We start from the raw sequence: 18,508 nt of genomic DNA on the forward strand, positions 1-18,508 counted from the left end.
TCTTAACGAACAATTTTTTTTTTCAATTGGTTATAAAAACACGTAAACTCAGAAGATGTGGACTGTGACTGCGCCATATATCTAGTCGGGAGTGGTGCTGACGGAAAACAGATGATTTGGAGCGATTCGCGCGCCATTTGTTGGTTATTCTAAGGACTTATTGAACTACCCTCGTAGGATCTTCCAAAAAGCTACATGAATTATTTATTGAGTTCAATCTAAACTCAATTCTAAGAAGATAAATAAATATAAAAACAAATTTGAAAAATTTACTTACAAATTCAACTGTAACTGTATCCCCTGGTTTTGCGGATTTCGGAGGTTGTAGAATACAAGAACCGAATGATCGATTCCATGATGGAGTATCAAAGATGACTGGTGGAACAAGGCTAAGCAACGTTATTGATGAAAAATCTTCCGGGTCTGGTCCAGGGGCTACGGGAATTCTCTGAAATTTTATAATAATTATTATTATATTTTGTTGATCAATAATATAATTGAAAGCTCGGAAAGCAGAAACGAACGAGCGCTCGAGCAGTGGGCAGTAGTAGGGATAACGCGTAGAAAACGCGAAGAACGAGAGAACGAGTGCCGTTCTCTCTTTTGTCGCGTTTTCTGCGCGACATACCTACTTCAGGTAGCCAGGCGGTAGCTAGGAGTGGGGATGACGCGTGGAAGGAGCGACGAAATAGAGAGCGAGTTCCGTTCTCTCTTTCCGAGCTTTAAATTGTCCAAAAAATTCGCCTTTTACAAGAGACACTCAATTTTTTATTTGCACTTAAGTTATTTTTTTAATACTCACACGGAGGGCAGCTCTCGTCAACTCCTTGTATTGTTTCAAATAAATTGGTAGTGTGTACGGTCCATAAATGGTCGACGCGCCCTCGTACCTCTGAATCTAATAAAATTTTTCTCAAAAATTAAAGGGAACTCAAAGAACCGTAAAAAAACTACTTTCATGAAAACAAGTCAGTGGAATGTGGACGAAAGGTAAAGAATATATCTGCATATTAAAATAAAAATGATTAATATTTCTAAATTTAAGTCAATTTGAATTTCAGTAATTTTGAATACGTTTTTCTTAATTTCTTACTTGATACTCTTCTGGTGTGGTTATGTAGTCAGTATAAGTGTTGCAGAGCCCAGCAACAACTACAATCGAATCTTTCTCTCCTCCATTTTCTTCAATTGCAGTTTTGATAGTCTCTCTTAATCTTCTTCCCGACATTGTCGTGAATTCACCAGGTACTCCAGCAATGACAAGATTTCCAATAATAGCTAGGTGAGTAGACACCACATTAGGTTGCCACTCGTAAGGTAGACGCATCTAGAAATCAAATTTAAACAATTCGCATTACTTTCCAGGTTAAAGAAATTGAAATAACGCCTCACCTCTTCTCTTTAAGCTTGTTTTCTCCCCCAATTTTATTTCCTAGAATCTAAATCTTTACCTTACGCTTCCAACTGCCTCTCACTACTAAGATGCACCCCTCTCTTCCTATCTACCATTTTTCATAGCAATCACCTTCTCTTCTTCCTTGAAATCCTCTATCGCTCTTTTTCTTTAAAACTCTTACACTTTATTCATCCGCACCTTCTTCCCCTATCCGTTAAACTTTCCTCTCCTCTTTCCCAAGTACCATTGCAAATATTAATCACATACTCCCATTAGTCAAAAACTTACCTTTGCCTTTGCTATCCTAAAACTAGAATTCATACATCTCGACCTGCTTTACTATACACTTAGGCTTCCTTACCATCCTACGAGATATACCTTCCAAAATACAAAATTCTCATCTCGTCTAAATTAAGCATCCATCCTCGTTCTTTCCCTTTCCACAAATCTACCCTTTTTCCATCCTAGCTCCTTCTATTCGTCCATAGAATACCTGGCAGTGTTAATTTGATCCCGGTCTACCTGCTCGCCTTACCCTCTCCACTCAACTTCCCCTCACGTTACTGACTGAGCGAGAGCGCTGTATCGATCCTTGCCAACGGGGGGGGGGGGGGGGGGGGGGGGGGGGGGCTTTGTCATAATGAGGAATAAAATACCAAACATAAAAATGTCCTAATTTTGAAATCAACAATTTAAAAATATCAGATTCGGAATCTACGTTTTTTGCGACTCCAACGATATGTCATTTGCAATAAAAAGATTAAAATTAGAATAAATTATAGCAGATTTTAGTTTATGTTAAAAATCCGTGTGTTGTTTATTAAACTTTACAATTTTGTAGCCTATTGCCTAACAGAATGTTATAATTTAAAAAATGAATTTTCAACCAGAAATAAAATAGTTGAATTTTCAAATTAAGAAATTAGTTTTCAACAAAATAATTCATTTTTTAGCCAAAGAGATAAATATCACACTAAAATCATAAAGTTTCAACCAAAAAGAGTTATTTTTAGTTAAAAAAATTAATTAAAAATTTAAAACAAAAACGATTTTTTAACTAAAGAGATTAATTTTCAACTAAGCATTTGACTTATCCTTTTAAAGTTGTTTAATTTCACATTAGAATTTAAAATGAATTATTTAACTAAGCATTGGTTTGAATGATTTTCTCATCTATAAAATGTTATTCTAATCAATAAAATTTTTTATTTATTATCTCTTCTTTTTAGAATAATATAAGTATTATATATTGTTTAAATTTATTAATATATTTTTAAATATTAAGAGTTTGTATAATTACAGTTAGAGAATGATCTTTAAATTCAATATATTCTATATCAGGAGTTATTCAATATAGATATTATTAGTATTTTACATAAATTTCAGTATATATATATATATGTGTGTGTGTATGTGTGAAATTTTTGAAAATTTAATTTTCTGTACCGAAAAGTTGAAAGATAAATAAAATAGTTCATGGAATTCTCTAGGATTAACTTTTATTCTATTATGAATTCAAATCTATTACATTGTTTTAGTTTTAAATATAATAAATATAAATTTTTTAAACAGTTTCAAAATTCAATTCTCTGTACGGAAAAATGTTAAGAAAAAAAAAATATAGCAATTTCTCTGGAATCAAGTTTTAAGCTATTATACGTTCAAATCTATCACAATCTTTAAAACCATAATAATAATTATGAATTTAAATAATATGGATTAAAATAATCATAAAATAAAATTAAAATAATAATAATAATATTATTATTATTAATTGTTTAATAATTATATTATTCTAAAAACTGGAAATAACAAATGAAAAATTGTGTTTATTATAATAATATTTTATAGATGAAAATAAAAATTCTATTAAGAAAGGTGAAATTTTAAATCAAAAGGATAATTTTTCAAAAAAGAGTTGAATTTTCTACAAAAAAGATTTCAATTAAATTTTCAATTAAAAATACGAATTTTAAAGAAGCTGTTAATTTTCTAGGAAATGGTTGGATTTTTAACAAAACAGTTGCATGTTTATACAAGAAAGATGCAGTTTTCTAGTAATCAAGATTAACTTTTGGATCGGAAAGACAAATGTTAAAAAATATATTAATCCAAAAAGTGTTTCAGTGGATTTGTCAGGAACAAAAAATGAATTTTAAACGAAAGGTTATTATTCTGCGAAAAAATTTGAATTCCTAACACAAAGAGGCATTATTGTAACAAACCAGTTGAATTTGCGACCAGAAAAAAATGTATTTTGAAGAAAATTTTTTAATTTTTAACAAAATAATAAAATTTACAACTAAAAATATAATCTTCAGGAAAAAGTTTTCACGAATTTGCCAAAATTACATACACACGTAAAGGACATTTTAAATTACTTTTGTCTAATTAAGAAAATCAACATAAAAAACTGAACGTAAAAAAAATAGAAACCTTCCTGATCAAAAAATAAAATTTAAATCCGTGTCGATACATTAGAGACCAATATTATCGACACAGGAAAATTTACTAGTTGCATTTTTAAATAAATAATTAAATTTTCAAGCCAAACATACAAAGTTGTTTGAATGCTGTTGAATTTTTATTACGAAATGTTGAATTTTCAACCAAAAAGTTGATGTTTAGCTCCAGAAGAGACGACTTCTCAATCAAAAAGCATGAATTTCAAAAAAAAAAACCAGTTTGATTCTCGAAAAAAAATATAACCAGATGAAATGTAAGCTATAAACGAAACGAATTTTTAAAATAATAGGTAAATGTTTAACCAAGCAAGATAAAATTCAAACTAGAATTATCATGGGAGACATTGAAAGCAATAAAAGAAAAATCCGAAAAATCGGAACTTTCATGAAAAGAGAGGAAAAGATCTTATGGGATGTGCCCAATTTGTTGAGTTAAAAATAACATTTATCTTTCTGACTTAAATTGTCACAATAGAAAGGGGTGAGTAAAAAAACACTAAAAATAGCGTTATGTAATACGTAGACGATCCTAATTACTAAATTTGCCAAATTTCTTGAATGGCCAATCATCGTACCTATTATCCAATAACCCAATTTTGTAAGAATCCCAGGATCTAATACAATGCAATTCTTTCTTAGAATTTCCTAGCCCAAGGAATAAGCCCTTAGAGTTTCCATGGTACTTTTTTCAAAAAGGGGAAGTGAGGGGAAATTATGAGAGGGAAAGTATAGAAAGAGAGGAAAAATGAGGGATTGGGAGGGCAATATTAGGAAAACATTGGGAAATTAGGAGAAGTAAGGGAAATCAGGGGAAGTAAGATGGAATTAGAAATAAGGAAGTTAGGGGTAATGTGAGAGAGGAAGTAGGAGTGGTGGGTAAGTCAGGATGCTGAAATAGAGGAAGTGAGAGAAAAGGACGCGAAATGAGGATAAGGATAGTAGGAAGAGTGATAACAAATAGGGGATGAGAAGTATTTGAAATGAATAAAAATAGGTTACTAAGGAATGCTGAAATATAGGAGGTTAGAGGAAATTATGGGAAATGATGGTAGGGATAGTAGGAAAAGTAAGGCAAACTAAGAGAAGGGAAGAATTTGAAATGATTATAAATAGGCGTCTCAAAAATTCTGAAATAGAGAAAGTGAGGGGAAATGACGGAAAATGAGGGCAAGGATAGTAGGGAAAGTAAGAAAAAATAAAGGAAAGGAAGTATTTGAAATAAGTACAAATAAAGTTTCAAGAAATGCTGAAATAGAGGAAGTAAGGGGAAATTATAGGAAATGAAAGTAGGCGGAGTGAGAAAACATAAGGGATGGGAAGTATTTGAAATGATTATAAATAAGGGTCCAAGAAATTCTGAAATAGAGAAAGTAAGGGAAATGATGGGAAATTAAAGTAGGGGTAGTGAGAAGAAATAAGGGATAGAAAGTCTTTGAAATGATTATAAATAGTCGTCTAAAAATTCTGAAATAGAAGATGCGAGGGGAAGTATAGGAAGAGAGGGAAAATGAGAGATGGGAGAAGGATGTGAAGGAAATTAGGAGAATTGAGCCAGCACGTTAGGATTTGCAGTGAAATTTAAAAAATGGTTAAAAACCTGGAATTTCTGCATACATCTTGTCTCTAAACATACGAGCCCCAAATTAACAAGCCCCTCTCTCCCGAACCCCAAACCAAAAAGCCCTAAACTCATAATCTCCATATAAAAAAACCCACAAACCCTCAACCAAACATTTCCAAACCCACAAACCCCAAATCCACAAGCTCCAAACCCACAAACTTTAAATACACAAGCTCTATATTTACAACCCCCAAACCCAGAAGCTCCATATCCACAAACATACAAACCCCAAACCAGCAATCCCAAACACACGAACCCCAAACCCACCAACCCCAAATCACACCAATTTCTCAATTGGTATTATAAGAAGTGAGGTATTTGGGTTCGTAAAATTGATGTGGGTGGATTTAAGGTTGATGGGTTTAGGGTTTGTACGTTTGTGGATACCTTAAATCTTATAATACCAAATAAGAAATTATTAAAATTTGGGGTTGGTATGTTTTTGGCTTGTTAGCTTTGGGTTTGTGTGTTTGGGGTTCACGAGTTTGAGATTGTTGGTTTGGGGTTTGTACGTATGTGGATATGGATCTTGTGGGTTTGAGGTTTGTGAAAATGGAGCGTGTGTATTTGGAATTTGTGGGTTTGGAGATTTTGGATTTGGTGTTTCTTAATTTGGAGTTTGAGGGTTTGGTGTTAGTGAATTTGAGGGTTGTTGGTTTGTGGTTTGTAAGTTTGTGTATTTGGAGCTTGTGGGTTTGGGGTTTGTTTGATTGTAAGTTTAGCTTTTGTGGGTTCGGAGTTGGTACGTTTGTAGATATGGAGCTTGTGGGTTTGGGGTTTGTGGATTTGGGGTTTGTATGTTTGTGGATATAGAGCTTGTGGGTTTGGGATTTGTGGACTTAGGTTTTGGGAGTTTTTGGATATGGAGATTGTGGATTTAGGGTTTTTGGGTTTCGCATTTGCAGGTTTGTAGATATGCAGCTTGTGGGTTTGGAGTTTGTTGGTTTGGGGTTTGTATGTTTAGGGACAAAAGTTATGCAGAATTTCCATGTTTTTAACGCCTTTTCGAATTTTACTGCGAATCCTGACATGCTGGCTTAATTCTAAGAATGTGTTCGTGTTCAGCGAACCTAAAAACATAAAGTATAGCTATTGAATTCCCAGTAGATTCCCAAAATCATTATGTGGTCCTGTGTAATCGTCTAAGAAATTTAAAAAAGGAGCTAGTGAGAGGGGATGATGGGAAATGAGGGTAGGTATAATAGGGAAAGTAAGGGAAAATAAGGTTAGGGAAGTATTTGAAATAATTTTGAATAAGCGTCTGAGAACTGCTGAAATAAAGAAAGTGAGGAGAAATTATGGGAAATGAGGGTAGGGATTGTAGGAAAAGTGAGAAAAAATAAGGGAAGGTAAGTATTTAAAGCTATTATAAATCAGCGTTCAATAATTACTGAAATAAAGCAAGTGGGGGGAAATGACGGAAAATGAGGTAAGGCATAGTAGGGAAAATGATGGCAAATGAGGTTAGGGATAGTAGGGAAAGTGATGGGAAATGAGGGTAGGGATAGTACGGAAAATGATGGAAAATGAGGGTATGGATAGTAGGGAAAGTGATGGGAAATGAGGGTAGGGATATTAGGGAAAATGAGGGATATTTAGGGAAGGAAAATATTTAAAATGATTATAAAGCTGAAATAGAAAAAGTGAGGGGAAATGAGGAAAGGGAAGTATTTGAGTTAGCTAGGAAAGCGAGAAAAGGGGGAAGTAGTGGAGAAAGAAGTGGGTGAATAAAGGTCGATGAAATAAGGGGAGGGGAAGTATGGGTAAGGAGTACATTTTTTTCTCACCCTTCCAGTAGCTAGTAAAATAGGCTTTATGCCATGACAGCGGATGTCCTCCTCTGTAGGAGTAGCTATGAAATTCCTTACTGTATTCCAGAATGGATTAGAGGTCGTAGTTCCTTGTTCAAAGGAGTTAACTCCTGGACCGTCAGTAGTGCCGGCGGCAAAACTATATCCCATAGCCGGGAGGCAACCTTCCACCTACAAGGTGAAATTATATGATTCGATATGATACTCTGATATTATAGCTGTATTGTATTTTTCAGTATCCCTGCGATCAAAGGCCTTAAGGGGCTTCAAATGAGTCTCGATTTTTATTGATCCACTGTACGTCTGAAAAGATGAATTATTAAACAAAATATTTTAAACTGCATAATCTGAAGGCAATTATACATCTCTGGACAGAGAGCTTTTTCCGAAAATTGTTAATTTTTTTATTCTTTGTAATTGAAAATATTTTCTTTTTGCGCTTGAAACCAGCAACACTCTGACTATCATGTACGCTGGGCTGGAAGTTTCAGACGCAAAAACTATTTTCAATTACAAAAAAAAAAAAAAAACAAGAACATTTTTTGAAAAAAAGCTCTCTGTCAAAACCGGTATAGTGGCCTTTAGATTATGTGGTGAAAATATTATGCTCAATAATTAATTCTTTTAGAGGTGTATTGAATCAAGTGAAACCGACTCGTTTCAAGCGCCTTAAGGTTTTTTTATTTTCGAACTTATTTTCACACGAAGCTGCACATCGAGTTGAAAATTTGTGTAATAAATAAGAAGCGCCAAGAAAGGTGCGTGTGGCCCACAATTTTAATAATTATGAACCAAGCATAAAAAAAATTATTTACAAAAAAACTTTTTTCATAATTATACAAATTTAGGATCAGACCAACCATTCTTAGTTCTTCCTATTTAGTATCCCAAATTTTAAACTTGATGTGGTGCTTCGTGTGAAATTAAGTTGGAAAATAAAAAAAAATTTCGGTAAAGTAGAAATCTGGTCACGTGACCAACTCATCACATGGCCTTAACTCTACCTATAATGAATCTCAAACAGCTTTCAACCCAGAAGATTTAGGATCCGATTTGAAAAGATTTATTTACGTAAAATTAATAATCATTAATTAAAATAAATATCATGATGTCAACATTAGTATTTATACAATTATAATTTAATTTTTATTTTAGGGCTATGTAACTCTTTCCTGATTGCTTCCTCATAAAATTTTTGAAAATACGAATAAATTAAAAAAAATAAACTTTTGTTGTATTTCCAAAAATTCGAAACCATGATAACGTTCTTTATTGCGTTTTATTTTTTTAAATTAATTTTTAGAAATGTGAACTTTTTACCTCATTTTTTGAGGACGTAAGCTGCTGCACATAAAAAATGTCAACAAGTTAGGGATCAAATTAGTATTACATATACTTAATTTTAATTTTGATCAGTTTTCAGTAATATGTAATTTTCTTTTGAATACAGAATTTTGTCCCAGCAAGAATAAAAATAAAAACAAAAAATTAAACTATTTTAAATGTTTTAAATTTAAAATAATGTACTTTAAATTTTTCTTTTTTAATACTTCGATTTTGAAGTCTTACAATTGAAAAATCCTTAATTTTATAAATTTATGAATAATAATTTGCATATTTTGTTGATTTTTAAAATAAATGAAAAGGTTTGCAAATTGAAGACATTTCAAGTGCTAATCATTATAATTGAAATTTTCTAAATTGTAAAATTTAAGACTTGCCTAATTTTTAATTTTCAAAATTAAAAGCTATTTAATTTTAAGGTTTTGTGAATCGAATTGTTTAAATTTCAATGATATTCAATATAAAAAATTAATTATTCAATTTTAAATCCTTCAAATAAAAGAAACTTTGGAATTTAAAGCATGAAAATGATACAATTTTAAATTGTCAAATTGAAAACTTGCACAATTTTAAATTGTGAATTCTAAATTTTTAAATTCTATAATTTTAAAGATAGGCAATTCAAAGTTGTTTCATTTTAAAGAGTTCCAATTAAAAATTCCTAAATTTTCAAGATGTATAAATATAATTTTAACAATTTTGATGATGATAAATATCAAAGGTAAAGTTTTTTAATTTGAAATCTTCGAAATTGAAAATTCAGTTTTAAAGATATAGAATTTTATTAATTTACAATAATTAAACATTCTTTAATGATTACGATTTGCATTGTAAAATCTTAAAATTTTGATCTTTACTACTGGATTTTTTTTTCATTTTAAAATTATATGAATAAAATTTCTTATATTTTGATGAATTTTATGATTTTATAAATAAAAAGTCAAGTTTTTAATTAAAATTCATCTAAATTGTAGACATTTCAAATGTAAATCATAAAAATTAAAATCATAAAAATCCTGCAATTATGAATCGGTACAATTGTACATTCTTTAAGATATAGAATAAAAAGTAATTCAATTTTCAATATTTATATTTTGCAGATTGTCATTTTTTAATTAGTTTTAATTTGAAGATCCATGATTACGAATCCTGGCATTTCCACGATTTGCATTTTTAAATTCTTAAATTTTAAGAATTACAATTAAAAAATTGTTAACTTTAAGGAAGATAATACAAATTTTCAAATTTTGGTGATTTTTGAAATAAAAAGTCATGTTTTATTTTATAAGTCTTCCAAATTAAATATTTTTTTAATTTAAGACATGAAAATGGCAGAATTTTAAAACATAAAGAATGCATTTTAAAATTTATTCTGTATTTTAAAAACTGAAAACCCTTTAATTTTAAGGATTCAAAATTCAAAAATCTGCAATTTTGAAGAGCAACAATCGAAAATGCTTTAATTTTGAAAATATAGATTAGAACATTTTCAAATGATCAATATTTATATTTTAAAATTATGGAATTTCAACCGATTTTTACGAATGCTTCAATTTTGAAAATTTACAATTGAAAATTTTTCAAACTTGAACGTGTGCGAATAAAAATAAAAATTTTGGGTGATTAAAAAACAAGGGACAAGTTTTCAATTCGATATCATGCAACCTGAAAAAAATTCCAAAATGAAGTATCAAAATTACAGAATTTTGATTTGTAAAATTAAAATCACAATGAAAAAGTCTTAAATTTTAAATCTTTTAAACATCAAAGTTCTGGCATTTTTAAAATTTACAATTGGAAATTCTTGAATTAAAAAAAAATATAGATTTGCAAATTAGAAAATTGTTAGGATTAATATTTTAGTCGTTTTTTATCATTTAATTTTGAGGACATAAAATGGAAAATTGTCCGATCTTGACAATTTAGCAAAAAAATGTGTCAAGTTTGTTGATTTTAAAAATTAAAAGACAGGTTTTCAATTCTTATTTTTCCGAATTGCAAAAATTTTAAAAGCAAAGAATCACAATTAAAGAATTTTTAAAATTAAAAATGCCTAATTTTTAAGTTTAATTTTGAGAAATTAGAAACTTATTAATTTTAAAGATTTACAATCAACATTGCACGATTTAAAAAAGTTCAAATCAAGAACTATTCAATTTTAAAAATTCAAAAAGAAAAATGTGTACATTTTGATGATTTTTAAGAAATTTAACTTTTCCAATTCTAAATTTTCTAAACTGAAGAAATCAGTTGTTTTTTTAAAATTTCAAGTCTTCAAACTTAAAGAATTTTCAATTATAATACTTAAAAATTGAATGATTTTAATTTTAAAATTGGTAAAAATTAAAATTTTTAATTACTATTAAACGTTTTTAAAGTTTGAAAATACAGAATGGCATATTATTTAATGTTCAAGATTTTTATGTGAAAGCTATATCATTTTGAACGCTTTTTAAATAGTTCAATTCTTAAGATTTACAATAAAAAATTTTCAATTTAAAAAATGCGCAATTCAATATTATTTAATTATGAATATCGGCAATTGACTTTGATATTTGCAATTATGCAATTTTGAATAATTGTTTTGAAATAGTGAAATTTTGAAAATGTTAAATTAAAAGTTATTCATATTTCAAGATTTATATTTTGAACGTGTGCAATTTTGATAGTTTTGTGAACATTGAAATTTTAAAGCTTTTCATTTGAAAACTCTTCATTTTTGAATGTGCGTAAACAAAAATTCATAAATTTTAATGGTTTTTAAAATATAGAGAGAGAATTTCGATTCTAAATCTAAAGTGAAGAAATATCGAAAGTAAAAGTAAAATTATTACAGATTTTTTTATTCAAAAATTCAAATATGAATAATTTTTATATTAAGAAATCTAATAAAATTTCAGTTTTTGAGATTTGCCATTCAAAGTTTGACAAATTTAAAAAGTTACGATTAAAGATTCTCATATCTTGAAAATATAGAATTACAAATCATGAAATTTTCAAAATTTATAATTTGAACTTTTTTGCTAGAACAGTTTAATTTTGAAGATTGACAATTGAAAAATTCTAAATTTTGTGAAAATAAAAAAAAATTCAAATCTTGATGATTTTGTAAGTCAAAAGACAGTTTTTTAATTTCAAATCCTTGAAATTAAAGAAATTTTGAAAGCAAAGGACGAAAATGATAGAATTTGAATTGTTATACAGAAAACATGCCTCATTTTTATTGTTAATTTTTAAAAATAAAAACAGAATTGACAGAATTTTCAATCGCAAAGCATACAACTTGCATATTTTTTGTTTGCAAATTTTCAAAATATTAAATTCTTAAATTACAATTAAAAGTTTATAAATGTTGAAAATATAGAATTGCAAGTTATTTAATGTTTAAGATTTATAATGGAAAGCTACGTAATTTCTAACTTTCTAAAAATATTCATGATTGAAAACTCTTCGATTTTGAAGATGTAAAAATAAAAATTCCTACATTTTTCAAAATTTTAAAATCAGACAGTTTTTAAATTATATATTTTCGAAATTGAAAAAAGTTTAAAAGTAAGGCATAAAAAGTACAGAATTTATATTTTCAGGATTTATACTTTACAAGTGAATAATATTAAACCTTTTTCTTTGATTAGTTTAATTTGAAAGATTTACAATTTAAAATTCTTTAATTTGAAAGATTTGCAATTTTAAATTCTTCAATGTTGAATATTTTTAGTTGTAAACTCTTTAATATTTTTTGTGTATAATAAAAAATAATGTAGTTTTAAATCCCTTTTTTGGCAATTATAAATTTTTAAAATTAAAAACGATTAAATTTTGAAGATTTAAAATTTGAAATAATTTATTTATATAAATTTGCAATGGAAAATTATTTAACAGTTTTAAGTAGTGCTAATTTTTAAAAATCAGGATAAAAGATGAAAAAAGTGAATGAATCAATTTGAAGATTACTTCCACTTAGTCCCAGTTTACGCTACTATACTTAATTTATCATTGTGTCCTTTTTTCTCACGTTAATTACAATCTGAAAAGAATCACTTAAACTAAGATAAATTGCTATAATAAAAATAAATTTTATTAAATTAAATTAAAGTCAGATTTAAGTATGGACTTTGAAAAAAAGTGGGTCGACAAAAATAAAAAATAGAGCGGTTATAAATTAATTAATCGTTCGATTTTTATCTCTGTAGTCAAAACTAAATCTGAGAATTAGGTTCCGTCGTTTTGTTTTTTTATAATTGAATAAAATCTTGTTGTGAAACATTGAGGTTTAAATAATTTAAAAAAAATTATTTCTTATCCGTGCATTACATTCTCGGAATGTTTAGAAAGTTTGGGAAAAATGGCACTTGCTAGTTGCGATAGACGTACCTCCTCGACCTTCTTGGAGGTCTCGTTGTAAAAATTGACCTTCTGTTTTGTCATGTCGACAAATCGGTGAACAAAATTAATTGGTCCTTTCACCTCAATCGAGTTTCCACCTTGCCACAAATTCTGCAATCAGCAAAAACGTTCCAAATTATATTATTAAAAACCAATTCAGGTCAGGATTTCTGGATAAATGAAATATTCGTATTATATATTTATAATAAACTTATTATAATAAGTAAATAAATGCCTTTTTTAATGATAAATTCCTTGGAGTTTCTCAGATGGTTCTGATTCTCGCCTCGGAATGGCCGCCATGCGTGAGTACTCAGTCGAGTATATTGCGCAATATTATGCATTTTTAATTTGAACCGGTTTAGGGGGCCCTGAATGTTTACATTTCAAGGGTACCGATTTAGTAACAAGACCAGTGCCAGGAAGCCCTTGAAACTGATATTTTATGGGACTTGGAGTTATTTAAATTTTTCATAAGCCCCATGATGTTTAACAAGTATTTCTCATAAGCGAAGAAAAACGTTTTTGTAAATTTCATTGAGAATCTTCAATACTAGGTCAATTGAGTTCAAATTTAGCATTTCTCATCAAAATTAGCCATGAAATATTCATAAAAAATTAATTTTCAAGTATGAACCCCATAAGACAATTTTATTGAGTCCCAAAGAAATTCCACAAGTGAGAAGATGGTTTTTTCGAGTTTTTGACGTTAAGTATGATTTTTTTGACTATTTTAAAAATGAAATTTGTTTCTAATATATAAAATACTATTTTATAATAAAAATAAAATGTTTAAATTAATTGTTTAAATAATTTATTATTGTTTTTAATTACTTTCTTTTAAAATAGTTTGATAAAGTCATGTTTTTCCAAGGTTTAAACCTCTTTTTAATTTTTCAATTCAAGTAAGACAATAATCAATCAAATTTAGTAGTAAAAATGTTTAAAAAGGAAAATTTTCGACTAAAAAGGATTAATCTTACGAAAATTGAAAAGTTACATTTTTAGTTAAAAGATCAATCTAAAAAAATATAAAGATTTCCCACTAAACAGTTAAATTTTCAAAAAATAGTTAAACTTACAAAGAGCTGATTTTACAATTAAAAATATAAATATTAAAAAAAAAATGATTGCTTAACAAAGTGATCCCACCAAATCTTCCAAACAGAATATTTAAATATTTAGAGAAAGAAGAATAATTTTCATTCAAAAAGTTGCATTTTTATTGGAAAAAAATTTTATTTCTTTTGAAACAGATAAATTTTTAAATAAATAAGATAATTTTTTTTTAAATAGTTAAATGATCTGTTCAAGAATTTTTTAACAAGAAATAAATGAAGACGAATTTTTAACCAAAAAGGATAACTTTTTGACAAGTTTTTTTAATTCTCTAACAAATAGTTGTATTTTTGTCCCAAAAAGATGAAATTTTTTTGAAAATAGATAAATTTTTATTTATGATAGCAAATTTGTCAAAAAGTAGTGGAATTTTCAACAGAAAAAGATTCCAGTTAAGTTTATAAAGATAACAGTATGCATTTTTTAACAAAAAATATGTTTCTACGAAAAAATTAATTTTTTCATCCAAAAGAATGAATTTTTAACTAAATAGTTGAAACTTCTACCAAATAGTTGCATTTTTATCTAAGAAAGACAAAATTTTACTAAAACAGATGAATTTTTACTAAAAAAACGGAAATTTTGTTTAAAGTTGAATTTTCATCTGGAAAAGATTTCAGTCCTCTTTTCAACACCAAAATATTAAATTTAAACATAAAGTAAATTTTCTGCAAAATAGTTACATTTTTAACAAAACAGCAGAATTTGGGAGCAAAAGCTTGAAATTTATCCAAGAAAGATGAAATTCTTTTTAAAACAGATAACTTTATATTAATAAAAAAAATTCAACAAAATAGTTGAATTTTCATCCAGAAAATATGTCAGTTCTATTTTAAACAACAAAATATTAAATTCAAACGAAAATTAAATTTTCTGCGAAATAGTTAGATTTTTAACAAAACAGCAGAATTTGCAACCAAAAAGTTGAGTTTTTATCCAAAAATATGAAATTTCTTTTAAAACAAATGACTTTATCATTATAATAAAAATTTTAACAAAACAGTTGAATTTTCATCCAGAAAAGATTTTAGTTCTATTTTCAACAACAAAATATTAGATTTAAACAAAAAGTTAATTTTCTGCAAAATAGTTCAATATTTAACGAACCAGAAGAATTTTCAATTACAAAGTATGACTGTTTAACAAAATTGTTAAGTTTTCGACCAAACAAATGCATTTTTGTCCAAGAAAAATAAAATAAAAATTCTACTAAAACAGGTGAATTGCTAAATCACAAAGACAAATTTGAAAACAATAGTTGAGTTTTTAAGGAATCTGTATTATCATTTAAAAAAATGAATTGTTAACTTCTTTTTATACTAAATGGATCTATGAATGAAAATTTTTTTAAATTAAATTTTTTTCTCAAAAAAAAATCTCCTTCGCTCGCTGGGAATCGAACCACATAACTTCCGATTGCCAGTCCGATGCTTTTTCCTTAAGCTACTGAAGAGATCATCCAACTGAAGAATTTTCACCCAAAAATATTTCATTAGACTTTAAAAAAAATATGAATCTTAAACAAAAATTTAATTTTCTAGGAAATAGTTGAATTTTTAACAAAAGAGTTGAATTTTTATCCCAAAACGATGCAATATTTTCCCTAAAAAAGATGAACATTCAACACAAAAGACAAATTTGCAGAAAAAAATGTTGACCCAAAAAGTATTTTAGTTGACTTATCAGTATCAAAATGTGATTTTTAAACTGAAGGTTAATGTTCTACAAAAAGAGTTGAATTTTCAACCCAAAAAGACGAATTTTTAACAAAACAGTGAAATTTACAACCAAAAAGTATATCTTTTCCAGAAAATTGTTAAATTCTCAACCAAATAATAATAAAATTTTAATAACATTCTGAAACTTGTTACAATCCTGAAAAGGCCATGTACCAGTGATGAAATGCATTGACATTTTTTCATAAACTTTTTAAATAATTCTTTTCTTTTTTAAATACATTTTTTTCAACCATAATTTTAGATACCAAACGCGAAAAACACAAAGACATCCTCTGCCTTTACCAGGTCCAAAAAACACACCAAATCATTATAATATAATTTTATGTTAAATCGATTTGAATCAGATATGCATGAACTGTTTGATTTTCCCTTTGAGTCACGTAATTAGTGTCTTGCTTGAATACCGTATTTGAGATGATTCGAAAAATAAATTAGAAGAGTAGATTATGTAATGACGAGGGCATTATTTACATCGGTACAATCCTCGTGGTTGTAACGAGAGCCTAACGCAACTTTTAGGTTCTCCACTATGATTAGCATCATAATGGCAGGGAGATAGTTTTCCAACGGTACGGATGCGATTCGTGCGTGTCCCTATTGCGAGTTGCGTAGTCACCTAAACACACAAAGACCTTCCTTTATGTATGCATGCATTTACATTGTCCCTTGTGTTTACATACGGTAACATTTTTTTACAATTCTAGCTCTACATACACATATGCATGCATACATATGGATATGCATGCATACATACACATATGCATGCATACATACTCATATGATATGCATGCATGCACATATGCATGTATACTTTCACATATGATATGCATAAATGAACATATGCAGCCATACATATATGCATATAAACATACACATATTCATAAATCCATACAAATATGCGTGCATGCATGAATATATGCATCCATGCGTATATATATTCTTGCATATATACACATATGCATGGATCCATACACATATTCGTGCATAAATACAAATTTACATGCATATATTCATATATACACTAATACTTTCAGAGAAAGTGGCGGAAGACATCGTCTATTGCGTACACACATAATTTGCGATTCATCCTCGAGATATTTAGTGACAGCTGGATGTACAAAGTTGCAACTGAATAAATGTACTCCAGATGCTTTTATTTTATTTCGACATTTTAAATAATTAGTCTTCACTCTTTTAAAATGAACCTAAATCTTGCTGATTTCTAGTCAAATCTCACTGCTCTCTAAATTCGAATTATTAGAAATTTTACTAATGAAATTAGTAGAATTATGTAAAACTGCTGAATTAGTAATTTCATCACTTAATAATAACATAAGTGAAATTAAAAGATTTATATTTCTGAATAAATTATTTAAAACATTTTACTAATCTGCTTCGTCTAAGATTTATAGAGTAACATAAGTTGAAGATATTCCAATATAATATAATAAATAAAAAATTTGAATAAACAAATAATTGATTGGAAAAATGGTTTTCACGATTTACATAATTTTATATTATTTAAAGTTATACTGCAAAAAATTTGGATCAAAAGAATATAATAATAAATAAATTTCTCCTTTAGATTACTATTGTTAGTAATATAATCAAATTTAATATACGAATTCATTAATCAGGCAATTTTCGGTAGATAACTTTTTTTTTCTATGTCTGTTTTTTAATTAGAAACTTTATGCTAATTTCAGAAAATTTCGTAATTTGTTTATTAATCTTATGATTTTTAAAACGAATTTAATGAACAAATACGTTATTCGGGCATTTGTCATAGATAACGCATTTCTCAAAAGAAAAATTCGTATTTTTCAATGGCAACTTTTTTAATTAGGAAATTCATGAAAATTTCAGAAAAATTCGTAATTTATTGATCAATTTTAGGACTTTTTGAAACAATTTTAATTAAAAAATGCACTATTGGGGCATCTGTCGACGTAAAAATTCTTTTTTGTGATGTCAGTCTTTTTAATGGAGAAATTCATAATAATTTCAGAAAAATTCATAATTAGTTAATAAATTTAATATTAAAAAAATAAATAAATTTGATTAACAACAAATAATCAACTGATCGTGAATAAATTTCTTCTAAAATTATCAGGAAGTTCCTAATTAAAAAGTTGTCATCGGAAAAAAAAATTGTTTCGACAAATGCCTTATCTATGTCTGGCATAAAAAAATTTAAGATTATTCGACAAATTATGAATTTTGTTTAAATTATCATTAGTTTCTCATTTAAAAACTGTCATAGAAAAAAAAACAATGTTTCTGTCTAAAAATGCCCGATTAATGCATTTTTTTTATTTTTGTTTATATTATTAACAATAGTAATTTTAAGGAGAAATTTTTGCACGTTTAAATTTTTTTTCAATTTCTTGCAATTTCTTGAAAATATTTGTTTATTTATATTATAAAAAAATTAGAGGCTTATTTTAAAAATCAGGCTTGACAACTCGAAGAAGTAAAATAAATTTGAAAGTTTTTCAATTTTGCTTTGAAATTGTTTCGTTTCACTTATAAAAGACTCTAGGTTTAAAATGGTACAATTTTAAGATTTTGATCTTTAAATGATAATATTAGTTATAAATTTTATTATTTGTTTGAAAATTCAAAAA

At 27.7% G+C, this 18,508-nt stretch overlaps 1 protein-coding gene across 4 annotated transcripts in view; it reads right to left on the minus strand.

Annotated features, from left to right (window-relative positions):
- LOC117172510 (neutral ceramidase) overlaps positions 1-18,508 on the minus strand; it is a 290,344-nt gene that overhangs the window by 13,468 nt on the left and 258,368 nt on the right. For all 4 annotated transcript variants that reach the window (XM_033360522.1, XM_033360524.1, XM_033360523.1 and 1 more), the window contains exons 8-12: positions 13,012-13,134; positions 7,270-7,464; positions 1,094-1,327; positions 803-898; positions 278-448 (exon numbers count right to left, since the gene is read on the minus strand). In XM_033360522.1, the coding sequence (XP_033216413.1) occupies positions 278-448; positions 803-898; positions 1,094-1,327; positions 7,270-7,464; positions 13,012-13,134 (819 nt within the window). The remainder of the gene's footprint in view (positions 1-277; positions 449-802; positions 899-1,093; positions 1,328-7,269; positions 7,465-13,011; positions 13,135-18,508) is intronic.

This window comes from Belonocnema kinseyi, chromosome 5 (genome assembly GCF_010883055.1).
Source record: "Belonocnema kinseyi isolate 2016_QV_RU_SX_M_011 chromosome 5, B_treatae_v1, whole genome shotgun sequence".
Lineage (NCBI taxonomy): Eukaryota > Metazoa > Arthropoda > Insecta > Hymenoptera > Cynipidae > Belonocnema > Belonocnema kinseyi.